The sequence below is a fragment of the Euprymna scolopes genome, chromosome 10 (genome assembly GCF_053919585.1).
Source record: "Euprymna scolopes isolate OS-2025 chromosome 10, ASM5391958v1, whole genome shotgun sequence".
In the NCBI taxonomy this organism is placed as follows: Eukaryota; Metazoa; Mollusca; class Cephalopoda; order Sepiida; family Sepiolidae; genus Euprymna; species Euprymna scolopes.
Genome location: NC_136491.1, coordinates 18,600,736 through 18,628,447, shown reverse-complemented (window position 1 = coordinate 18,628,447; position 27,712 = coordinate 18,600,736). Strand labels below are relative to the sequence as shown.

Sequence of the window (27,712 nt, the reverse complement as noted above, 5' to 3'; positions counted from 1 at the left end):
TCCTCAAAAAGATCATTCACTCACATGTAACATAGTATTATGAACCCAAGTAACGGTGAATAATAGCTTAAAACTTGCCGCCACCATGCAGACTGTACAGCGAGTCTACTACTATTTTTTACATACAATGTATGCTAGCACATACTATATCGTCATCAGCAACCAATCAAGGATGTTAATGCAGTTTCAGTTGCTTAGACAAAAATAATGCATGAACATGTAATAAAAACACAGGAGATCGATGAAGTTTTATTTAGCTAAGAATAATTTAATACAAACATAGATAACTAGAGTGGAAAGTTCCAACTAAAAACAAATAATCTCAGATTAGAGAGTTCTTAGCAAAGGGAGATAATCACAAAGTCAAGGTAAGTCATAATGTTATCTTACTACACATACCTTTCTTAAATGAAGTACTTCATCATAATACTCTTCTTGAGTCTTGTATGTTGGAGTGCGTAAGGTTGAACGGGCTGCAATATTAAGATATGAAGTGAAGATTATTGATAGAAACAGACGTCTATTTAAATGCATGAATACTATTGGTGAACAATTACATTAATCTATATATCTATAAAAGTGAACGTGTCTGTGTGTCTGTGTACATTTCCCTACGCAATAACTCTGTTAATTTTTAGTCTACAGACTCGAAATTTGATATACAGGGTACTGAGAGTTGGGAAAATCGATGTGATCGGTTTTTGGCCAGAAATTTGGCGATTAAGGGGTCAAAGTTCAACGATTTGACCTTTGAGAACTCTACCAAACTCCTCCGACAATTTTGGGTCTACGCACTTGAAATTTTAGATATAGGTTCCTTGGACATGGATCTAACTTAATAACTTGATTTGAGCTCAAAACAATAAACTTTAAGGAGACATAATAGGGGTTAAAGTTTTTAAAAAAATTGACCTCTGCGGTCTCTTCCAAATTACTCAGACAATTTCTGGTTTAAATATTTGAAATTTTACATAAAGGGTATTCAGAGATAGGGCAAGCTTTTTCATCAGTTTGGGTCAAAAATTTTTAGTTACCAATATATAAATGTATGTATGTCTGTTTGCATGTCTGCCTTAAACTTTCAATAGAGGCGACGGATTTTACCAAGATCAGTATCGTTTTAAAGTTCGATCTTTCATACGACAAATATCGAAAAATTGGCTAAAAACATTAATATCTTCCCCTTCAACTAGGCACTTTTCTACGGGGGGGGGGGTCACTTTTTTCACCGATATTTTCGAAAGTTATCCTCTCCTTTAGATTGTCTAGCCTTACTTTTAAAAATGTCCCTGCTGGTTTGGCGGTGGTCATAACAGCATAAACGTTAGGTTTTACCTTGTTCTTTTCCTCCTTTGCGGTACGGGTTTGAGCCTGCCTTCCTACTACCACTTTTTTTTTTTTGCTCAAAATACATATCCAAACACCCGGGCAACGCCGGACTGAAATGCTAGTATATATATATATATATATATATATATATATATATATATATATATATATATATATACACACACACTATGTTACTCTTTGTTTGTTCATTCTATTTTTTCTTGGAAATTACTGAACTGATCTGGCTGAAATTTGGTATGGACCTTTGTTATAACTAAATAGTATGGTATCCATTCAATGCACAATTAGGGATCAGTAGGATTAATATTTGATGCAAAAATGAACACAAATTTAATCATATTCAATTATCCATTTGATATAAAGTGCTCATTCTATCAACTGGCTATAACTTTTACCCATTTGCAATGGCCTAATAAGTCTCTCTCTCTCTCTCTCTCTCTATATATATATATATATATACAGCCTTTGAGACTTTACAGGACCGGTCGCCACAGTCAATTGAAAATTTCTTGGGGCAACTAAAAGTCGTAAATCATTCACCCGCCAGTCGATAAAATTTCTTTAAATAAAGAAACGGGGAAAACTTATTTATTTTATGCCCCTCAAATATGAGGTGACTTAGAATGACCTATGTCTCATCATTTTTGAATTCTTTCATCTCTAGCTGTGAGACCGTTGGAATATCGTATTGAAAAAAGAGTGGTCACGCTAAAGGTCAACAAGAGGTCAAATTTACACATTCGGCGTGTAGTTAAAATGTCGCCTTCATTTAACTCTCTGATTTTGAAATTCATTTGGAAAAAAAAATTATTTGACGCTACAACTACATACACTTCATGCTTACAAAAGTAAAGACGAATATTTGAAAGAGGAAAAAATGCATCGATACATCAATCATGCACCGAAAATGAAATTATACAAGTGATCATATTTTTCTCAATGATATAAATTCAGATATTTGCATGCTCTTTTTTGGGCAACTTTCAAAAAAATCATCGATACCCAATTTTAAAAATAATATTCAAAATTATAGAATGTTGTTCCAAGGTGAATTCTTTGTTTTAATAAAAACAAGGGAGACCAATTTCTGTTCTATATCAAAGTTTTTTTTTCCATAAATTACAAAGAAAAATTGACCGTTTAAATTTTAAAAAGATATTAAACCATGCCGATTTTCTAAGAAATCTAGTTCATTTCAGCTAAATGGTATATTTTTTTTTGAATATCGGAAATTTCGGGCCACGGAGATCTCGTACCAGGAGATTTCAGTCGACAATCGTGAATACCCGGAGATTTTGTAACACTTTTTTTTCAACACCCAGAGTTTAGGGTAGATATTTAAATTTTTGTATGAAATTTTACGACATAATTTGGGTATCGGAAGAATAGTTTGTTGATATTTTTATTAAGAATAAAGAAGGAAAAAAACTTAAGTGAATGATTTTTCGGCCAACGCATTTTTTCAACACCCATGGTTTAGGTCTTTTTCAACATCCATGGGTGTTGAAAAAACGTGTTGGCCAAAAAATCATTCAATTAAAGTTTTTTTTTCTTCTTTATTCTTCTGGTACGACATCTCCGTGGCCTGAAATCCCTGCCCACCGTTTTTTTTTTTTTTATACACGTGTGGATTTTTAAAGAAAGAGGATTTTTGTAATTCTGGCTATCTTTTTTTCAACCAAATTTTAAAAATATCGATGCGTTGATTTTGTTTTCTTTCTTTCACTTTTTGTTTCTTTATGTATTTTTTCAAATTGACAAAACAAAATGACTTAAACTCTTCAAAATTATATCAAAGCTGATTATAATAATTTCTTGATTTGTTGTAAAATTATTATTGACTGAAACAAAGACATCAAGTCGAACGAGTAAAAATACTTTGGGGCGAGTAAATTTTCCCTCACACTCGACCTGCGGTCGAGTGATTTTTTTTCAAATCTCAAAGGCTATATATATATATATATATATATATATATATATATATATACAGGGTGACCAAAAAAAAACAAAAGCTCAATGGAGGCCATCTAGAACATATGCTGTAGAAGTGAGAAAAAAAGGCCAAAGACCCTAGTGTTTTGATGTGATGTTTTGAATATAATAAACTAGTTATGACCAAAGTTTCATTTCGTTCCGACAAAACACTAAGAAACGGGGCCTAATTAGACAGGACGGGTATAAGCAATAAATATAGTATTAGTTTTAAATGTTAATTTTTTTTCCTTCTTAGGAGGAATGTATGGGATGGTTCTGGTGACCCACCCCCTGAACACACACACACACACACACACATATATATGCTCAAAAAATGTTACAAATTGAATAATTCTATAAACTTAAAGCTACTATAAATATTAGTATTAATATTTGTATGACAATCCTAACCAGATGAAAACGCTCAATATTCGAGATAAAAGGAATTCAATATACACTTTTTAAATTAGAAATTACAACAATTTATTATTCGACCAGGAATACAAAAACTTTAAAAAATTTTTATTCCATATAGTTTTCAAATCATGTGCTAATCAGCAAAATTTATAACCTACTTATAAATATTATTTTACTAACTACTTTCCTCTGAGGATAAGTGCCATTCTTTGAAACTCTGTGGAATAAGGAAAACTTTTAAGTATTTGTATTCCTTATTGAATAATAAATTGTTGTAAGTTACAAAGTTTATATTGAATTCATTTTGCATGTGTGTCGTCATATATGTGAATGCCTTTGAGTATGAAAATATGTAGCTAAAGTAAATGTTTGTTATATCGAAATGTAAAACTGTGTATAGTTAAATCTAATGGTATATTTGTGAATTATTTTAATTAATAGTTTACCTAAACTTCAAAAGATTTGCATAGTATTGTTATATTTTTTGTGTAATATTTTTCTTTTTATCAATTTACGAATAATTTTTTTTTCTTAAAAATATATTTTTTTCAAATATGAATTTTTCTTTTTAAATCTCTTACTATTATATATTTTGTATTTCATTCTTTTATTTTATTTTATATGCATTTTCATTATTATAAATTAGTGATGGGATTCCAATATTACTCTGATTCCAATGCAGTTACTAATTCCGATTCTTTATAAATCTCTAAATATTTAAGTATAGAGTTTTTATTTTTTTCATGATTACCATAAAAACAGGCGTTTCTAAAACACATTTCTAAAATGTAAAAATACAATTGTGGGAGATGAGCGATCGATTTTTGTATTAATGGCAGTTTAAAACCAATAAATATTTATTATTTCATCATTACTATAAGCAGTAGAATGTTTTGCTTTAAACAAAATCAAATTTTAAAAAAAGACAATTAAAAGAATCGTTTTTGGCATCGGAAAATAGGCATAAATTTTTCCGATTCCGATACTCCCAAATGTTCCCATTTTTACAATTTCTGATTCTGATTAATCGTCCCAACACTATTATTAATAATATTAATATTATTAATAATATTAATATTGCTATTATTATTAGTTTATTATCTTGTAATTATCATTAAACTGCAACTTAGTGTAATTGTTAAATTTCTTTTCAATTTTTATTAAGATATGTTTTAAAAAAATGTTTCCTGAAATGTTCTATCAAAAATATCACTTTATTTTAATTAATAGTGATGTTATATATTAATTAATTTTCTCAATAAACTAACCAATCAGATATCTACTCTCATATATGTGGCAATACGAAGGGTTAATCATACCTCAGTAACTATGCATTTAGCAAACCATACATCTACACTTAATTTCAAAAGCATAGTATTGCAAAGTAACACGTAGCAACCTTTGCTGATTTTTTTTTAGATTAGAATTGATTATTATTGGCTATTGATTATTGAACTCTTTGGACTACTGTTTTCATCTTGAGTGTTATTTTCATAATATTTTGGTTGATATAACCTCCGACCTTCTTCACAAGGACCCGTGATACAATGGTTAGAGTACTTGGAAAAATTCAGTTGTAAAAGTGACCTTCTTCTGAAGGTTGAAGGTTTAATCCTCAGTGTGAGTGATTGAAAATACAATTGTGAATTACTTAAAACTTCTACTCAGTCATGGCTGACAGAACGAGAACATGATATCCTTGTGAATTAAATAAAGGGTTTCGTTCAAAATTACGTGCAAATTCCTAAGTTTGACAAGATAAATCTGAAGACGGTTTCATCGACCAAAACATTGTGAAAATGACACTCAAAACAAGGACATTAATTTGGATAATTCAAATACAAATGGACCAATTTCATACAAAAAAAATCTTCAAAGGTTTTTTTTGTTAAAAATTATTTTCAGTTTGAAGAAATTAAAAAAAAAAATACAGTTATTTCCTCAGAATCAACCAAAACTTACCTGATGCTGGATCTGATTTTTTCGATGCTTTTTCGAACCCCATAATTTGACGTAGATATTTAGACGTACTTTGATATGCCATTGTGTCCGGCATTTTTTTCTGCTTCTGATTGTGATGCCTGCAAATTAATAAGAAAAAAATAAATTACTCTATTTATTAAAGTAATTTCTCTTGAATCTTGAATCAATTTATAGAAATTGATAAGTAAAAAATAAATGTATCTGTTTTATAAAGTAATTTCTCTTGAATCAATTACAAATGAAAATTATAGAAATGAAAATAGGAACAAACAAAAATTGTAATTATAGGGAATCAAAGCAAGTGTTAGAGTATACTAGAGTCCTTATTCATTCACAGGCTATGCTTGATGTGCCTTCTAGTGTTACATATGTGATGATGATCGTCTGCTTCTTCCAGTTATAGATTGGAAGCACATATTAACCTGAAAAGAAATTAAAGAAACATTTGTTCTTATGGTCCACATTATCTATATATATGTATAAAAGGCAAAAGTGGCGCACACGTTTTTTTATGTCCAAAAAAGGCTGTTCTTGAGGGGGGTACTATGTTTTAGAACTTTTTATATACTCCCTAGATTATAATATCTACGATTTGTGAAGGGACATCATCTCTAGATTTATTTTGATCGACTTTTATAAAACTCACGCTATTCCATCCTCTCACGTGTTTGTTTACGTTTTTCGTATAAAAGCGAAACTAATCGAAAGTGAAGGCAGCTTCCCAGCTTTTCTACAGGAATGCTCAGAAAGAAATTAGCTTTAATCAAAGTGGGGGAAACCCTCATATCAAACAATTGCTATTCATTTGGACACTCCCTTTTTGTGGGGAACTGGTTTTCCTCAACATCGTGGGGAAACAAATGAAATGAAATGGTAGAAAGCTGAACTGGCCTTCAGCCAACGTTCATTTCTGCACCTACATGAACTCATTCACTTAGCAAGTCAACTTTTTGATTGACATCGATAAATTTGAATGCTTTTCACTTCTTATGGCCTCGTAGCGTAGCGGTAAGATGTCACGTTTTCTTTTACTTTCTTTTTTGCTTTCACATCACTGCATCACAGGTCCGAGCCTGTCTGACTACTAACACTTTCTTTTTTCTTTTATGCTTCCAAACACCTAGGCAACGCCGGATACCCCTGCTAGTTTATTATAAATAAATTTAAAAAGTAACCCAGAGAATGGTGATGTGCTCCCAACGATCTAAACACTGGCTGCCAGAAAAATAAGTCTAAAGATACTTCTGACAACTTTTCCTCTTTTTTATGAATCATTTCCAAACGCTCTCTCGGGTCTGGTTAGATGGAGGAGGAGGAGGGGAAGGATGTTCATCGTATCACACATTAACACCATAACAAAAGATCAAAGTGTAGTATCTGTTCTTCAGATGCTGCACTTCAATTTCTTGTTCTCTGTCAGTGGAGGAGAAATCCTTCACGACTGAGACAATTTTTATTTTTTGTTCCTTTTCTCCACATTAAAAAACGACCCTGGTGTCTAACTCTGTCCCGTGGGGAGGCATTGTAAATAGGAACACCATAACAATAAGTATTACTACGATCATCATCACACCCGTCATCAATCAAGAACCAGGTCACCACAGCATAATGATGATTTGTATTGGTTACTATTCAGCTTATTCATGTGATGTATCTATTCAATTTGTATTCTATTTCAAACTTAATAATGAAACCATTGTGTATGCTACAACTCATCGAAAGTGCACGTACATGTGTTATATAGTTGGGTTGCCATAGAAAGTGTATATATGTAGGCAGTGCTACAATATAACACATGTACGCATGGGTTTGGAAGAGGGCACCAAGTGTAGTTTTAGGTGAATTTCAGGTATGGATGACTTGACGAGATCTATGGGTCCATCAGCACTGAGAGGGTTTGCTCCGCACCTGGCTTCAAAGCCAAGTATTTCTACGTCCCTGCATGGGTAGTTAGAGTTAATCGAGTTAGTATCAAAGGTAGTTCTGCTATGAAGTTATACTCCTCAAAGTAAGATTAAGATTGAAAGATGAAGTTATTCACACGTTATGAGTAGAAAGGCTTAATAACCGGTGTAGTTTTAAAGTTAGAAAAATCCCTAGATGTAAGAAAAGCTTCTACTCTAATAGTTTCTTTCCTAGGACTGCTAGACTTTGGAATTCCTTTCCAAGTTCCTCCTTATTTCACTGTACTGGCATGCAGAGGTTCAAGTGTAATATAAACAGACGTATTGCTGCTCAACTCCCTACATAGTACCGCTACAAATTATGTCCCAGATAGTAGTGGCACTGTGCTCGTTTGGGGTGAAAATGCAAAAAAATAAAAAGTGTGACAGATCGACAAATAGAGGTAAAGATGTGTGGTCGTATTTAAAAATGCTATTTCAAAGTTAGGCATGAGAGACCACTTAAACTACAATTTCAAACTTGACAGGCCGACCAAAAACTGGACGAATCAAAAATCAACGTTCAGCATTTTATTGAAATCTTAGGTTAAAACTTGTAAGCAAGTCCTCCAAGGTGTTTTGATTAGATTATGCCATATGAAAGGAAATAAATAACTCTACAACAATGAAGGGGTCGAGTAAAGTGGGATAGAATTGGCGCCACATTCTACATAATTGCCTGGTGTATTTTAAAGCCAATATAAGTCACATGATTACCAAGGTAGAAACTAGAGACATTTTGTAAGTATGAAAACATCATGTCTGATAAGAAGATCAAATAGATAAGATCTTTAAGACAGACTCTAATTCTACAATGTGGAGCAGAAATAGCTAATTTTTGCATTGTCCATTTTTCCTATATATATATATATATATATATATATAGTCATCCACATACAGTACTATTTCGCTGTTTCACAACTCATCAGTACGGTTAGACAGGCATATATATTTGTATATTGATTTATGTGATTAAATGAAATATATATATATATATTATATATATATATATGATGATTGATGAGTATGTATATATATATATATATATATATATACATATATATACATACATACATATATATATATATATATATATATATATATATATATATCTCATTTAATCACATAAATTAATATACCAAGTGCGGTTAGACAGGCATATATATTTGTATATTAATTTATGTGATTAAATGAAATATATATATATATATATATATATATATATATATATATATATATATATATATACATATATATATATACATATATATACATAAATTAATATACCAAGATATAATTTTATGCGTAAATTTTCAGTATTTACTTCAACAGTGCTCAATACATATGTAGAGCTAGGTAGTAAGTTATGAAAATATATATGGCAATTAAGCTACACAGAATATTCCGCGTTTCATTCTCTTATACCTGACGAATTATCATGAGAATGAAACACGGAATATTCTGTGTAGCTTAATTGCCATATATATTTTCATGCCTGACGAATTCTCACAAGAATGAAATGCGGAATATTCTGTGTAGCTTAATTGCCATATATTTTCATAACTAACAATATATATATATATATATATCAGCAAGGTTGGTGGCGATTTTATCTGGTCGTAAAATATGCTTAAATATGATATTTTAATTTGTCCAGATTTCATATATATCATTATAGAGTTGTGATTTCAAAAGAAAAAAAAAGTATTTGGGTGCCATTAGCTAGAATTGAAACCAAAAGCAAAACTGTAGCATTCAAAGCTGGTAACGTTACCACTGTACCAACGTGACACGCATATCAACTGATTAAAAATTAAAAATAAACTAAAATGAATGTACAAAATGTATAACGGTTTTTTCAATTTTGACCCCTTAAAAACTATTAAAGACTCATAAAAGAATGATCTATAAAATATCCAATCATTTGAGGCTCTGTAATTTTTAGTTTCGGAAGAGATAGTTTGAAAATATGGAGACAGACAGACAGACATATAGCCTTTATATATATATATATATATATATATATATATATATATATATATATATATATATATAGATGTTTTTTTTTTATTTTTAAATGATAATACAGGTTATAGCGTCTTCAACCTTCAAGATCTTTTTCTATAGAAAATCGCCATATTTTTTGGACGTAAACGAATTTTATTTATTTATTATTTTACTAATAAAACAGTAATCTATGGACATGCATGTTTTGAGGTCCGTAGATTACTGTTTTATAAGTAAAATAATAAATAAATAAATAATACTGAGAGAGATTTCATTAAATAAAATATATGTTTTTGTCTCTTAATTCTGTTTGTGATCCTTTTCAACTTCAGAATAATGGTCTTCACTTCTGGCAAGAACTAGCTGATGTAATCACCATATTTGTTATAAGTCAAAGTACTTTACAGTATTTCGGGATTCATCATCAGGAATATTACAGAGAGAGAATGTACATGTGTTTAGCTACCATCTTTTCTTCTTATTGTTGGTGTTACTACTACTACTACTACTACTACTACTACTACTCCAAGGAAATTTTTGGAGGGTCGTTAAGATTTCTTTTTATTAGTGGGGGCCTAAATTCTTAACTTACTGACCATTTTCTAAAAACAAAAAATTACCTCAGTCTTAAAAGATCTCTCTAGGGAAAGACTTATTATTGTTACTATTACTACTACTATACTACTACTACTACTACTAATAATAATAATAATAATAATAATAATAATAATAGTTTAGAAGGATTTCTCTTTCAGGGAAAGACTCCAGAAACCAATAGTTCAAGGATTGATTAAATTATTCATTCATAAACATTTTTTTTATTCATTTTCCTTTATTGGATGGGGAGCTCATGCACATTTTTAAAATGTTAACTAACGTGCTTTTTAACATTTCTTTTCATTGGTGGGGACCTCACCTCATAAAAACAAAATTACCTTAGGCTAGAAGGATTTCTCTACATGGTAAGACTATAAATAAATATGCACATACATATGTACGTGTGTTTGTCTACCATCTTTTATATATCATCTTTACTGTTACTGCTGCTGTTACTACCACTGCTGCTATTACTATAGCTATTATTATTATTATTACCATCATAATTTTTTCCTTCCTGATATGGCCTACCAATCCAACTTTGAGTTTTGATACTGGATCATTACACAGCAATAATTTCATTGTTTTTCTTTTCAATTTTAGGGAGTTTGCACGTTTTCTTTTAATCTGTTAGGGATAATTTTTTTAAAACATTAACTAACGTGCTTTTTAAGGATTCTTTTTATTAGCAAGGGTCTAAATTCTTAACTTACTGACAACATCCTAAAAACGAAACAAATTACCCCAGTCTAGAAGGATTTATATCATCATTTCGCAATTAAATATTACAACAATCATTACAAATGAACCGACTAAGTGTTAGACATCCGCAGACCTAACAGAAGCATTCAGGTTTTTTAAGCAACGCTGTATCCTTTATTTTTTGGTAAAAAATACCACAGTATAGAAACAATTTGTCCGCATTCTATTTGTTGCAATGTTGATGGGTTAAAAGAGGTGATATGCCACAGAGACAAATGTGGAAATTCAGATGGTAGAAAAAAAAAACAGAAAAAGTAAAGAAAGAAAAAGTTTGAATTGTGTAAAATGCTTGTGAAAGTCGGAAGGAAAAAAGGATTGATAACAGATACTCTTTCTCTTCTCAATATTTTTTAATGGTGCTCTGTTTCTAATACAATGTTCTGGTAAATCGATCCCCCATTTTGGAAGCATCAACTTTTTTCCGGTCAAATTTCGCAAATTTAGCGTTTTTTGAGGGCCAAACTGCTTAAAAAAAAAGATTAATTTCACGAAATTTACCTGAAACAGAGCAGATAACAGAACAGATGTTACACTACCCACTTCAATACAAAGAGGAGGTAATGCTTGGGAGAATAGTATCACCATAAGAGAACAGATACTACACTACCTACATTCTTAAAATGAGCTCTGAAAGATAATATATTAGCCTAAAATAGTAAATTGATTTGAGCATTAAACAAGGCCGACAGTAATGAATGTGTGAATGTAGGATTGACATGAAATTCTTAAAGATAAACTAAAATGACCGAAAAATAGGCTGAAATGACTTAAATAAATAAAAAGTAAATGACTTAGAATGACTTTAATGAACTTAAGGATGAACTGATTGACCTTAAGAATGAGACTGACTGGTTGTAAAGTGGGTGATCATTTTACATTAAATTAATACAGAAAAGTGATCCCCCAATTTATATCACAATAAGTACAGCAAACATGTAGTAAGAACAGATACTACACTTTGAGATATTAAATCCTTTATTCATGTTAAAAATACAGTGAAAATCAACAATGAACAAAAAACTTAGGCACATGTCCAACTCAAAAGGGGGGATTGTGGGGGCGTTGGTCATCCTTGTCACTCCAGAACTAAACAAAATCAAAAGTTTCTCCCAGCTAGTATCTTCTTTCATCATAATACCGCATTCACCCTTTCATTCTGGGGGACGGTCTACTTAACTCCCAATTTTTAAAACATTTTTTATTGACGTGTAAAAACAAAAAAGATAATAAAATGGTACAATAATTCATTTGTGTTGAGGACGGGGGGGGGGGAAGAAAAAACAAAAGGTGATTAGTAGGACCCTCCCAACCCCATCTAGTTGATAGACTGCCCGTTCCATTAGTTTTGTAAAAGGAACCTCACTTCTGCGGGTCAGTCTCTAAGTGGGGATACCCTTTAGATGCGGGTGAATGGAGAAAAGAAAATTTTGTGGGTAAGGAATGGGGGTTAGTTTGTATTTCTTTCTCTCCAAGATGGGTGAAATTTAGAGGAAGGGGTGAAAACAAAAATTGCAAATAGGAGGGAGTGGGGATCTTGGAGGCTTCCTAATCGGGGAGGGATGGAAAACACACTCAGCTAGCTGAGAGACTACTTGTTTAATTTTATTTTATGGAACTGCGCGTTCTACACCTAGGCGGGAACACGTATTCAAATTTGGCTCCTCTTCGTACACACAGACTTGCTATATGTATCCATCTTCTGTCAAATGCCGCATGATGCAGCCTTCTTCCCGATCAGAAAAAGACAACATCCCCCGGCAACCTTGCAGACGGGAAGTCCAAATCACCATTTTCGCCACGGCCAGGATCGTGACGTAGACCATTTGTCTTTCCCGGTCCCATGGTGGCCTCACGTTGTCCACGACATTGGATACGGTAATTGGACGAGAATGCTCAGGATCGATGCGAGCCGTCACCTCGCTGACATACAACCAGTACTGGCGGAGTTCGCGGCAATTGAAGAAAGCATGATCAGTCATTTCTACGGCTAGATCCCTGACTAGTTCCCTATGAGTAGCAGTCATAAGGTCGCTGGACCTTGGTAGTCGTTTTAGCGTGGCTCAGCACTCTTTCATGTAGGCAGATTCTCCCCGACAGCTCTCGATAGAAGGGTCGAGAACAAAGTTGGGGAAGGCAGCAGTAACCACAGGGTGCCACAGTTGGTCATCTTGCATATAGTAGCTCAGGAAGCCAGCCTCTCAGCGTCTCGATGACACTTAAAGTCCGGCATTCCCAAGTCTCCCTCACACGGACGTTGAATACAGACCTGTCTGTTCACCCAGTGTCTTCCTCTGCCCCAAAGAAGTGAGGATAAGAGTTCGATGAGAACTGTTAGGTGTTGTCCAGGCAGGGGAAGTATGGCCAGTCGGTAAAGGATAAGACGTATTTTAAGAAAAGTTTCCTAGGAAGCTACGAATTGACTGCAACCTCCACCTTTGACTGTACCTCCAACCAATTTTTCTCAAGCTAAAGACCCGGTCCGAACCACATGCCGAGGATTTGAACTGGGCCATCCGTCCAGCTGAAGGGCGCCGGGAGGTTGGCGTTGCCACTCCAGGCGCCCAACCACAGTCCTATTGACTTGCTGCAGTTTATCTTGGTCCCTGTAATTCTTTTGTACCAAGCGAGCGCCTCAGACACGATCTCAATGTCTTTTGTCTTTGAAGCTCGACACAAAGACCGTGACATCATCGGCGAACGCGGATACCTTGGCGGCTGAGCCACCAGGTATTGCAATTCCGTGCAAGGTCGAATTTGCCTCCCCACGTCTCAGCTTGCGGAGCAGGGGCTCCAAAGTCAGGATATAGAGCAGGGGCAATAGCGGACAACCCTAACGAACTGACCAAGAGATAACAAAGGGTTTTGAGCGCTTTCTGTTGACTTGCACGACGGCTGTGGGCTGTCGATACATCATGGAGATCCACTTGCAGAAGTCCGGTTTAAAACCGGCGGCCTCTAAGACAGATGCCAAGAAACAATGGTCGACCCTATCGAAAGCTTTGGACTGATCTAAGTTGATCAGCGCGACTTCCGTGTCGTCATCTATCCCTCCCTCTAGGATTGTGTGTATCAGGTGCAAGTGGTTCTGAATCGATCTCCCTTTCACAGCGTAGTTCTGTTCCGGTTCAACCAACTTGCCGATAACAACCTGCAGCCAATTCGACAGGACCTTGGCCAAAATCTTCAACTCTGTGTTTAGCAGAGTTATGGGCCTGTAATCGTCTAACTCTTCCCCACCATGCCCGTCACCTTTCCTCAGCAATGTGATGACTCCCTTGGTGACTTGCCCTGGGATGGATCCCTGAACAAACCAATGGTTGAACACATCCGTCAGAAGAGCAGAAACATGGGCGACAGCCTCAAAACTTTGATCTTGGCCAAAAGGCCAAGAAAAGCTTAAAAAGCCAACAACAGAGCTTTGATCTTAACCAAAAAGGACAAGCACAAAAGTGTTACAGACGGACCGATGGAGTGACTTATAGTCGCTTGTATGCGACTAAAAATAGTTTATAATTTTGGCTTCGACTGAAGAAGTAATAGTTTCAACTTTAAACAAATATCATACCCAATCTCCGTTATAAGTTATATTAGGTAGACATGAAAGTTCTTGTGGAATTTTTAATTTTGATTTCAAATGATGTATTTTCAAATAAGTTTTTGTTATAATACCTTTACTTTATATATCATTTTAAAGAGCGTTTTTCACTCCAATTTAATCGTTTAAATTACAATCGTTTTAAACAATTGTTTTCTTTTGAGAACACTGAATTCAAGATGGAAAAAAAGCAAATTCACACAACTTTCTTGTTTCAATTCAAGCTAGGCCAAAAAGCTGCTAAAATAGATCATGATATCAATGAATCATTTTGCCTAGGAAGCACTACTAAATGCACAATACAATGTTGGTTTAAGAAATTTTGTGGTGGTGATAAGAATCTTGAAGATAATGAGCATATTGGTCGGCCATTGGATGTTGACAACAATCAATTAAGAACTTTAGTCAAACCCAATCCACGCTCAACTGTTCAAGAACTTGCTTCTGAATTAGATGTAACATATAGAAGAAATGCCATTATGAAGTTTATCGTTTCTCGGCCAGGTTGTGACTTGCAATGAAAAGTGGGTTCTTTACGAGAACCGTAACGCTCAACTTAGTGGTTAGATGCTGATGAAGCTCTATGACACTTTCTGAAACCAGAGTTGCACCGAAAGAAAGTTATGCTGACTGTTTGATGTGACCAGTCTCATCCACTACAACTTCTTGAATGCAGGCAAAACCATTACGGTGGTGAAGTACTATCAACAAATGGATGAAATGCATCAGAAACTTCGACAATAACACCCAGCATTAGTCAACAGAAAAGGTCCAATTTTCCTCCATGACAATGCCCGATCGCACGTTGTTAAACCAACCCTGCAAAAGTTGAACGTATTGGGCTACAAAACTGCCTCATCCGCGATACTACCAGATCTTTCACCTATCGACTGTCACTTTTTCAAGTATCATGACAATTTTCTGTGTGGGAAATGCTTAAAAATATAAGCAATATAAAAAACAACTTCAGCGACTTTACTGACACCAGAACACAAGATTTTTACGTTACTGGCATAAATACACCTTTTCTGCATTGTTGATTCTGATGGTGCTTATTTCGGTCAATAAACTTTTGTTTGAGTCGAGATATGTTCATCTGAATTTAAAAGTTAAAAGCCGCAAGAACTTTCTTGTCAACCTGATAATAATAAGCATTAAAATATCTAATATATAAAACTCACTATGTATGTCTCCATATTTTCAAACTCTATCTCTTCTGAAACTAAAAGTCGTGGAGCAGCACTAGGGGCCTTAAATGATTGGATTTTTTGTAAACCATTCTTTTATGAGTCATTAGCTAGTTAAAATAGTTTTTAAAAGGTCAAAAATGGGTCAAAATTGAAAAAAATCGTTATACATTTTGTATTTTCATCTTAATTTATTTTTAATCAGTTCATATGCATGCCACATTGGTACAGTGGTAACGTCACCAGTTTTGAATGCTATAGTTTTGGTTTCGGTTTCGATTCTAGCTAGTGACATCCAAATACTTTTTTTTTTCACTTTTGAAATCACGACTTTATAATGATATATATGAAATCTGGACAAATTAAAATATCATATGTGAGCGTATTTGACAACCAGACCAAGCAAAGCCCCTCCCCCCGCTAGTAGTTTATAGATTTGGCTTCAGCTATAGAAGTAATAGGTTGATTTCAACTTCAGACAAATACCGAACCTTCATTATTAATAAAAGCCATAGTAAAGTTTCAGATCAAATCTCAATTAGTAATAGATGCAGTGTTTAGAAGAGCATGAAACAAGAGTGTACATGTATACTATGAAAGTAAAATCTAATTCAAGAGAGAAATGACTGAGGAAGTGTCGTTGACAACGCTCACCATATTTCGGATGTAGAAGATCATAAAAAGTTCAAAATTGTAAAAAAAGACGAATCGATAAAACATTCTGTTTAATTCTGAATGTTCAAAAAGTAAAAAAAAAAAAAAAAAAATGGATACGGAAAGAAGTTAATGGTGTAAAAGTAAATTTTTATTCAGATAAAATGCAATAATATCGAACATCGCCATTTGCAAAATTCTGTAAAGAAAAAGTAAGCTAACATATGAGGCATTTTTTGTTTTGACGTCATATATTATGGCAGTAAAATTGGAAAGCTTCTAGAGCGGAATAATTTTTTATAGTGAAAATAATAATATGCAAGTATTATAGTAATTGTCTGTATTTTTGAGATGAGGGGTTTTCATTTATTGAGATTATCGGACTGACTTCGTCATCTTGGTTGTTATAGTCACAACGTTTCGGCCGTTTTGCCCTATGGCCTTCATCAGGTGTTTTGTATCGAACTGGGGAACCGTTTGTTAGGAGTCTCGAATCCAACCCTTTATTATTATTACGGGGGTGCTGAGTTCAATCCTGAATGAAAGCAGTGAAAAGTAACATTCAAAACAGAGAATCAGCAACTATGTCCAAGAGCCTAGCTGGAGTTCAAACACGGTACCCCCGTAATAATAATAAAAGGTTGGGTTCGAGACTCCTAACAAACGGTTCCCCAGTTCGATACAAAACACCTGATGAAGGCCGTAGGGCAAAACGGCCGAAACGTTGTGACTATAACAACCAAGATCAGGAAGTCAGTCCGACAATCTGAATAAATGCAAGTATTATGTAGAAATTTTATTTACACCCTTCCTTCTTTTTTCTTCTTTCTCTTATTCTCCCCCCCCCCCTCTGCTCTGATTTATTCTATTTCCTCCTCTTTAGCAACATGTGATCTTGTTTGGCTCGCTGATTGGACAAACTACTTGTTTCCCCGCTCAACGGTGAAGAACTCAAAATAAAATTTAGTTGCTGAAAGTATGTCTTAGAAGAAGGATGGGTTAAATATGTCCAAGTTATCTGACATATTTTGTGGAGGTCTCGGGCAAGGAAAAGGAGACCAGAAAGTTTATCGAGAACAATCAACAACTCTGTCTTAACTAAGACATAAAAATTAGTTGTAAATTTGAATTATGGCAGAGAGACGTGAATATTTAATTATCTCGGAAAGGATAATTATGGAACGTGGAATCGAAAATTCACCTCAGATTTTTCTAAGCAACAGGAAAAAATGACTAAGAAATTCTGCCGGAATCTGGAAAATTATTTTTTCTGATCCTCTTGAGAGGAAGATTGTTCAAAATATGTGAAGAACTGCTTTATTGTAGTTACCAGTACAACAGTGAGGGCTGTTTGGATTAATTCGGTAGGTTTTCTTCTCTGGTGAAGGAGGAAGGACTTGTTCATTTGGTGAATGTATTTTACTCGAACATGAGAGAATTTATACAAGAAAGTTAAAAAAAGGAAAATCACACTGTGTTAAAACTAGCTTTATAAAAAGAAAAATCACACTGTGTTAAAACTAGCTTTATAAAAAGAAAACGGGATTACCCATCAAAAAAAGGAACACACTGAAAATGCCTTTGGAATGAGGATACTATTATACACAAAGAACTCTTCTAAAAACAAAAACAAAAAAGATCTAATTTGAACCCGGAATATTGGACATCTAGTAATTGAAACCTCTCTCCCTTCCCCTACCTATATCCTTTCGAAAACTATGACTTTATAAGGACTATTCCTTATAAGTCGGATGGACATATCTTGGCTCGGTTGGTTGTTGGTTGGTTGTTTTTGTTTTACGGCATATCAACCTTTCCAGGTTATTTAATGCTGAATCCGATGATTTTGAAGAAAAAATTTTTAATAGAATATATTTGTTTTTTGCAAGTCAGTTTCTATTTAACCCATAGTTGGGACCCTAACAGGTACTACCACTCCGGGTCAGAGTGGACCTGGGAGCAATGGCAATTCAAGGGTGGCTCCACACTCCCCAGAGCCCGCAAGCTGGGGCCTCACCATCGGATATAGTTTAAGGTCATATTCAGGACCACATATCTTGGCAGTCAGCAAGTTACTAAATTCATTTCTTTAACCGCCTATACGTCCATCACCTCAATAAAAAATTATCTCTTCCATTTTTTGTTTGTTTTTTCTTTTCTTCCTTGAATGTTTCTTTATTTTATCAAGGTTGTCAAGTTAACAAGCTACGCGGAAATGCATCAGGCATAACGAAAATAATTTCTATAATTGTTTATTAATAACAAATGCACTAATGTACGATTATAATAAATTCAATTCAGTTCATTTAAAAAAACAAACAAAAAAAAATAACAAGTGTGTTTCAATTGCCATGTAAGGAAAGTGTGGCAGAAATTTACACAGAAGAGAATACAGCAGCCCAGCATCCGCCCAAACTCATCATGAACTGTTGCAACACTGGCCCATCCACCATCTCTCTTGGAAGCCCACTCCCATGTCAATGGATCCTGATTAAGAAAGCGGCTTTCCCCCAGCCTAAACAAAATAGATAGTGAAACAGCTTCCTCCAGTGTCCATGCAGACCTTTCTCCATCTCAGGAGCGAATAACAGATTCCGAGGTATATCACAATGATCACCAAGGAGATTGTAGGCCAAAATAAGACCACTGCACAATTGCTGACCTAGGGAGAAAAGGCTAACACAGACATTTTAACAAAGGAATATGGAGTTTGTATTACAATCCCCAGAGGTACAAAAAAGTTGCTAAAAAACAAATATATAACAAATAAATGTTATCAAAGGCAAGATAAGTTACTTTTCTACCTAACTGGATAAGTTTTTAGTGATTTTATTCAATGTAAAATGTTTATTCGGTTTGAAAAACAAATAATATTAAGTGCTACCGGAGAACAAGAAAAAATGGCCAACATGTCTTTGAAGACTCAACAAAGACTCCAAAATAAGAAATATTACAAAATTTTATTTTATTTCTTTTTTTTGAAGTCATTATCGAGACTTCAAAGATGTAAAGAAATATCATGGCCATTTTTTCTTGTCCTCCGGGAGCGTTCATGTTACTTGTTTTTCGAATCAAATAAATATTTTACATTAAATAAAATAACTAAACTTATCCAGTTAGGTAGAAAAGTAAATTATCTTACCTTTGATAACATTTATTTGATATATTTTTGTTTTTTGACAACTTTTTCGTACCTCTGTGGATTGTAATACAAACTCGGAATATGAAATTAAAAAGTTGATTTTGCAATCAGACCAAAAGGAACTCTTACGAAATGCTGAAATTTAAATCCTATAAATAGTTGCGTATTTGCTCATCAGTTTAGCTAAAAAAAAAAAATTGCTTAACATCATAACATACTGTTTAAAAAAAAGTTAATTTCAAAAGATTCGTTTGAAAACAAATTATAACAGACAGGTGATATTATGTTTGCCAAATCTGTTATTTAAAATTGCAAAAATATGTGACCAGATAAACATATTTTTTGCAACAAAGGAACATATACTGCCCCTTTCAAAGAAGAAGGTAATTATGACTACAGAACGGACACTACTCTACACTACCCCTTCCAAAAAGAAAGGAGGAGGTAATTTCTGGGAAAATAGTATCATGACAACATAACAGATAATACAATATCGGCCCCCACCCCCAAAAAGGTACTTTCTGGGAGCATGGTATTATGGCCATAGAACATATACTACATTACCTCAAGCTCCCAAGGAGAAGGTAATGCCTAGGAGGATGGTACCATACCGATAAGAGAGCTACTACACTAAATGCTAGAATTAAAATCGTTATCTATAATCTTTTTGTAGTTATTTCTAATTAAACCATAGATTTTGCATGGATTCTTTTAAATCTATAACGTTTAAAGTAAATTTGATTTTAAAGTTCTGAATTTTTTAGATGAGGGATGATTGCTTATATTACTTGTATTAATCGGACTATCGTTCTCATCTTGAGTGTTGCTTGTGCGTCCTCAGGCATGTTGACTGTTGTTTCCAAACAACAACCAACATGCCTGAGTACGGTCGAAGGCTAATCCAACCAAAACGTTGAACAAACAAAACTCAAGGTGAGAACGATAGTCCGATCAATACAAGTAATATAAACAATAAATTGAATCAAAAGATGAAATATTTACATTTAAATGTATATATGCTCCCCTATCTGATGCGGGAAATGATGGTTTCCACTAAAGTGTAGAGAAAGATTCTCATGTGAAAAGAATCGAATACAAACATTGTAAATAAAATGAATACAAAAATCCGTTTATAAGCAATGTATATATTAGTGTTGGGACGATTACTTGGAAAAATAAGAATTGGGGGGGTATCGGAATTAGTATCAAAATCTGAAAAATTTGTGCTTATTTTCTGATGTCAAAAACGATTCTTTTTATTTGATTTTGTTTAAAGCAAAATAGTCTGCTGTTGGTAATTATAGTAAAATAATAAATAGTTATTGATTTTTAAACTACCAGTAAAACTAAAATCTACAGATCATCCCCCACAAAAGTATTTTTACATTTGAGAAAATATCTGCATATTCAACCTGTGTTTTTACGGTAATCGGGAATAAATAACAACAAAGAATCAGAATCAGAAATTTAGTACAGAATCAGGAAAAATATTGAATCGTCCCATCACTAATTTGTGTGTGTGTATATATATATATATATATATATATATATAATTATTTACTATAATAATTAAATACCTACAGAGACTAGTGTTTCATCCTTCTGGGAATCTTCAGTGCAGGGTGTCACGGTTAACACCAGTCAATAGATTCGAACCCAGCAACACAAGCCATCTCTGGCTTGATTAGCAAGGACCATATCCATTTGGCTATCGTTAACCACGTGAAATAATGTTGCAATTATTTTTATTTTTAAATGTTTTTTACATCAGTCAGAGTGATCTAATCATTATATGATGATCTATGCATTATATATATATATATATATATATATATATATATATATATATATATATATATATAAATCCAGGCTTAAGATATTCATATTTCTTTTTTCTTTAGCATCAGATGGATAGAAAAGCAGACCCATGATAATGTGTTTGAGAGAAGGAAACCCAATACAAAGAAGCTCTGTCCATGGAAATCTCGCCTGGTGCTAGACAGATGTAGAAATAAATAAACATTTTTTTCATGAGTGGAAGAAAAGCAAGTTCATGTTGTGAATGTCTTATAGGGAGGGACCAGCTGCATTTGCGCACCATTCCACATTACGTAGCCAACCAATACTAGCTGATAAACAAAATACCAAGGTCTTATGTACGATATGAAAAGAAATAGGAATCATAAGAAGATCTCTACCATTCCATTTATTATAGAAACAACTGGACTCATGAAAAAGAATTTAAAAAATTACCTGGCAAATATACCCGATGAACCAAGTGCAAGAGAGATTTTAAAAATTGCACTTAAAGGGACGGCCAGAATCTTAAAAAGATCTCTCGGTTGGAATATCTGAGTTAGCAGGTGACTGTTTGGCATCAGGTAGGATGCCCCATCCCCAGCTCGAACAAATTAATAAAAAAAATTAGATAAATAAAAAAAGCTGATAAAGATACTAACTAATAAATCACATAATTTTTTATTTTTTTTTGCTTCTTTCAGGATTTGAACAGACAACCTAAGGAATTGAATCTACTACAACTAGTCTGATGAGAATAATGGAAATAGTATTCCAACGAAATAGAGAAATAAAAAGGAAATAAATAATAAGAAGGAAGTCTTGAAATAAAGACGAAACGTTGATGAACACATAACTCGGTTTGTTCCTTTTTATTTCTCTACAATTAGTCTACATTAGCTGAACTTTGAAAAGTCGTCATCATCATCATCATATGAATCCGAAGATTCTATTGTTGGCATTTTTCTCGTCAGAATTCTTTCTAGGAAGACACTGGATACTTACGGGACAAGCCCTGTGAAGGTTGCCAGCATCCTAAGTGAAAGTGAGTTTTGTGGAACGAACTGGGTCCGAACCGTGGAACACCCAGGTCGTCAGTCCATGTTGCTAATCACTAGACCACCGTTACCTTCCACTTTGAAAAGTAAAACATTTTTTTTTTATAACAGAAACACAGCTCTAATTTTTTACTTCCTTTGAAAGTTTTCATATTGCAGCTGTTGAAATACATCCACAAAACTGATGACAAAGTTTGAATTAATTGACGCCAAACCCTATTTAAATTAATAAAAGAAATCCCCTGACTAAGCAACCCAATTTTAATGTTTAGAAAATGAGTCAATTTAAAACGACAAAAGAAACACAACTTTGCTTCCTTCAAAAATACATTGAGACTTATTTATTTTGTTCTACTTCAAGTGAATTATCATATTTTCACAGTTTTTAATATCAAAATACTTCACCACTGACTTAACCACCAACATTTTAACGCCTGTTGGTTGGCTTTTAGAAATTGACTTCAAAATTAACCTATCTCTGGCCAGGTCTTTATTTGCCCTTCTTTCTCTCAAGCCCATTCTTATCATTTCCTCCCATGTTTTCCTTGGCTCTCCTCTGAGAACTGACCCTGCTACCTCAACTGCTCTGCATCGAGGAACTCTCATCTATTCTATCAATGTCATTACCATCAAAGTCTTTTGTTTTGTATACACATCTCCCTATACTGTCTATACTGATTTAATCTTCCTCTGAGGTCATCAGATCTAAGCCAGTCTTTAACACTCAAATTACACATCTATCATACCATTCTCATATCGTTTCTCTCCATGCAATGCATACCCTCCATCTTCACATTGCATACACATGCCTAATTGACTGTTTTCCTGATCATCAGTGGTAACACTTTCCTAATTAGTAATGGCAAAAGTTCCTGGAACTTTCTCTGCCCAAAAAATAAAAATAATGAAATAATAATGATGATAATGTCGTTCCGCAAATTCCATCTGAGTTTGTTTACAATTTCACATCAGCTGATATTTGAGCTTGACGGTAAATGCCTTGGAAAAGTCACTTCTGATTAATCCTTAGTTTTAAAATATGAAGAAATGATTTGCAGCAATTTTAAATGGTACTTCTTCTTTTATGGTAAATTGAACTTATTAATAAGAAAAAATTAAAATAAATTAAAAATTAAAATAAAATGGTGAAGTACATCCGAGCTTGAACAGAGGATCATTCGATCTGTAATCGAATGCTCTACCATTGAGCTATATCTCCAGATATGAACGTTCTAACATAAACAAGTTCTTGATGAGCCATCTCTTTAAGTAATCCAATTCACCAAATTTCCACTACTAATGATTACTACGATATTGTCTCATTAACTACTGTATACTCATTAACCCTTAGCCTTGAATGACCTCCGGGCCTTGATAAGTGGTGACTCTTTTGTAAAAAAAAAAAAGATAACAATAAATCTATTTTTGTTAAAGAAGAAATGATTTGCTGAGATTTTATTATTTCCCTTGGCCAGTGTAACGTAAAATATTCCCCTGTAAAAAAATTTCATTTTTATCTATAAGAGAAAAAGACTATTTTTAGGATCGGACTTTTTCAGTTTTCAATACTTATTGGACAAATTTCTGTACAAACCATATCTAAGAACACTGCCAGAAATGTAAATTAGCTTTGTGTGAAATTTGCAAAAGATATGCTCAGCTGTTTCGGAACTTATGAGGAAGGGATTTTTTTTTTTTTCACTCTCTCTCACACGTACACACACACACACACACACACGTATACACACACACACGCGCACACACACACACACACACACACACACACACACACACACACACACACACACACACACACACACACAGTGACTTTTAAAAGTAAAGATAGGAAAACTAATCTAAAATTTATGCCTTTAATTCTATTTCAGAATTTTTGAGATGCGGATTGATAATGTGTATTACTTGAATTATCTGGATTACTGTTCTCATCCTGAAATGTTAATTCTTGCAGCTGACATAACATCTGACCTTCTTCGGGTGCATCATTCTAATGAAGTTTTTCGGATGATAAAAACGATATATTAGATAATCACTACCTGATTTAATTTCATTGTATCGTGTAAATATACTCACTCTTTCCATTTTACTTCCACACAATATCTACTGAATGTCAAACATTGAAGAGAAATTACGGCGCTTCTACACTATTGGGACGAGATTTTGTAGTCAATAGTTTTAAAATAAAAAAAACAATGGTTTTAATTGTTTTTCTTTTTTGTCAATTCTAATAAGTTACAATGGTAGCTTCCAAATTATGCAGTCGGAATTACCTTATTATTACTGAATTATTAAAAAAAAAAAAAAACAACTTTAATCATGCTAGCAGGGGAAAAATTGCCGCCATCTTCTTTAAATGGAAACGGAAAATTACCTCCCATTTGAACTCTCCTGTGTCTTACGATGGTTTTCATCAAATTCTGTTTTTATTTTCTTTAATAAATAATTTCCTACCTTATCGATTTTCGTAAGTTTTGGATATAACCATCTGAGGAATACGTACATACTATTGTTTTCATGTGAAATTCAGTTTTACGATTTCCGAAATTTCGTCCTAATAGTGTAGAAGTGCCGAAATTACTATTTTTATTACACATTTATTTATATATATATATAAAGCGTAAAATGTATGTGTGTGTGTGTGTGTGTGTGTTGCAAAAACTTTTGACACAGGCGACGGATCCTGACAAGATTGGTATCGTTTTCAAGCTCAACCGTTCGGACGACAGATGAAAAATTGTCCAAAAACATTAATTCCTTCACCCTAAACTGGGCAGTTTTGTACAAGGAGGATTCGCTTTTTTCGCCGACATTTTAACAAGTCATTCTCACCGTTGGATTGACTTCGCTTAATTTCAAAGCTTCTGCCTACTACCATTTTTTTTCTCTCTCTTTCTCCCTCCACCCAAGCTGCCTACTGTTGTTTTGATCCCCTCACCCCCCCCCCCCGGGTTCCTTACTACACCACCTCCTCACACCCAGGCAATGCCGGGTACCCCCGCTAGTTTGATATAAAAGAGTGCAAAACTAAACGAAGAAAAACATGAAAATTTTGCAGCATCATCTTTTCGAACTTGGGAATCTTCATATCTCGAATTCAGAAACCTATACAGAATTTCTAGCTGAATCGTTTATTTAATCCACAAGGGTAGATTGTTCACATTCTGTCAGCCATTAATGGCTAGGAATGTTAATTAGTCAAATATTATGTTAGTCTTAGTTTTTATCACCTAATCCTAATAATGACACGTTCATACCCAAATTATTGAAGGTTAGTTTTGTTTTAAAATGTTTACAAATAATTAACAACATAATTTGTTTCATTATTAAAGACTCAAGTACATTTAAAAGTAATTAAAGTTTATATTTTTTGTAGTCGCATGCAAAAAAAAAAAAAAAAAAGAAAGAAAAAACAAATCTTGAGATTGTTAGGTACAACAGAAGAGATTTTCCATTTGCACTTGATGGAGTTCTTGTGGCGGAGAAGAGCAATGGGAAATATATTCCCAAGAATATTAAATAGCATCATAGAGCAATATTGTTTTATATAAAATAGAATACGTTGTTACAATATTGTTGTGTTTTACATTTTTTGGTCCCCCGACAAAAGGAGGGTGGACCTGTAAATTCACCCTTGTCCGTTCGTCCGTTCGTCTGTCCGCATTTTCTCAATAACTACGCCTTGGAATATTTTGAAATTTTGCACAGACATTAAACATGATATGAGTAAAAAAATAACAGAACGGATTTTTCGGGAAAACTCCGCCCCCCCCCTCCTCCTCTATGGGTGCCTTTCAGGTTAAAATAGCTAAAATTGACACTTTTGTGCTTATTAAAAAAAATTGATGCCTTGGATCTTTATAAAACTTTCTGAAAAGTTGTAACTAATTGATTTCTATATAATTTTGTTTGTCTATACTTCACAATAACTTTTGGGTGTGCCCAACGGGGTTCTTTTAGGGCTAATAAAAACACTCCATTTTTGGAACTATTTTACCATATTTGTCCAAAACTTTCTGTGTATGTCTATTTAGCAGTTTTGCATGGTGCTGAACTCAAATTTAAATATGTTAAGGTCCTGGAGGCTTTTGGGGCTAAATGGGGTGGGAGCAAATGATGGACTTAGTCATTTCTTTTTTTTGCATGGTGCAGAACTTAAATTCACATATGTTAAAGCCTAAAACTGCACCGTTTGTTCATTTTCATCAGGATTTGATGTCCCCTGAGGACTTTTGGAGATAAATTGGGGGGCGGGGGGTAAATGCTGAACTGAGTCATTTTTTTATGCCTTGTTGACTGTGCAGTCACGGAGGACCAAGCATGCTTCATTAATGCTATAAAAATTGTTACATTACATAAAGTAGTTGCTTTTAGAAATATATATTTTATGAAATACTAGCGAGGGGTACCCGGCGTTGCCCGGTGTTTGGAGGTGTGTGTGTGTTTCGGGGGGGGGGTAGATCAAAACACCCTGTTTAAAAAAAAACAAAAAAATGTTGGCCGGGTGTTTGGAGGTGTAATGGAAAAAAAAAAGTTTTAGTAGAAAGGTAGGCTTGAACCCCAAACCTTTGACGCGGAGGTGGAAAGGAAATGGAAAAAACAACCTGCGACCTAAGCATCTCAACCACGGGAATAGATGAATTGATAAATGTGTTAAGTTGATGTTTATAAAGCGAAATTAACAGGTGCGAGAACGTTAAGTCGCGCGATGTTTGACCTAGTCTTGCGCTGGAAGTCAGTTTCTGTTTTCCCCCGCTACGCGGCGATCAAAAGATATCTCGAAAATAGCTTGTAAAAGTCGGGTAAATTAAAGATAGCTGTGAAGACAGCATATAAAAAGTTTTAAGAAGGAGCGAGCCAACCGAGAATCACGGCCAAAAAAGCCTTTTGTAGACATACACAAAAAGCGAACACACATACAGACATACATACACATATTTTCGCTTTTATAGATATAGTTTTGCAAGTGTTGCCATATCATCTGCCAACATCCTACACTTCCATTGTTTTCTTTAATCAAATCCCACCAATCGATCACACTCCTTACTGATTCCATTTTCTTACAACAATGAAAAAAATTGCAAAAGTTTACATGTAACATGTTTCTATCAAATCGTATTACATACAGGCCTAATTATCAGGTTATCAAGAAATTGATTTCCAAGTCATTTTGATAAAATCATAATCTCTAGAAAAAAGTGATGCCTTATTATAGTTCTATTTGTTGTAAT

The 27,712-nt window shown here is 33.8% G+C and overlaps 1 protein-coding gene across 2 annotated transcripts in view; it reads right to left on the bottom strand.

Moving 5' to 3' along the window:
• LOC145285831 (IQ domain-containing protein E-like) overlaps positions 1-27,712 on the bottom strand; it is a 101,958-nt gene that overhangs the window by 46,472 nt on the left and 27,774 nt on the right. For both annotated transcript variants that reach the window (XR_013869078.1, XM_080134266.1), the window contains exons 2-3: positions 5,704-5,822; positions 400-473 (exon numbers count right to left, since the gene is read on the bottom strand). Coding sequence is in view for 1 of the 2 variants with exons in the window: in XM_080134266.1 (XP_079990392.1) it covers positions 400-473; positions 5,704-5,822 (193 nt within the window). In the remaining variant the exon portion in view is untranslated. The remainder of the gene's footprint in view (positions 1-399; positions 474-5,703; positions 5,823-27,712) is intronic.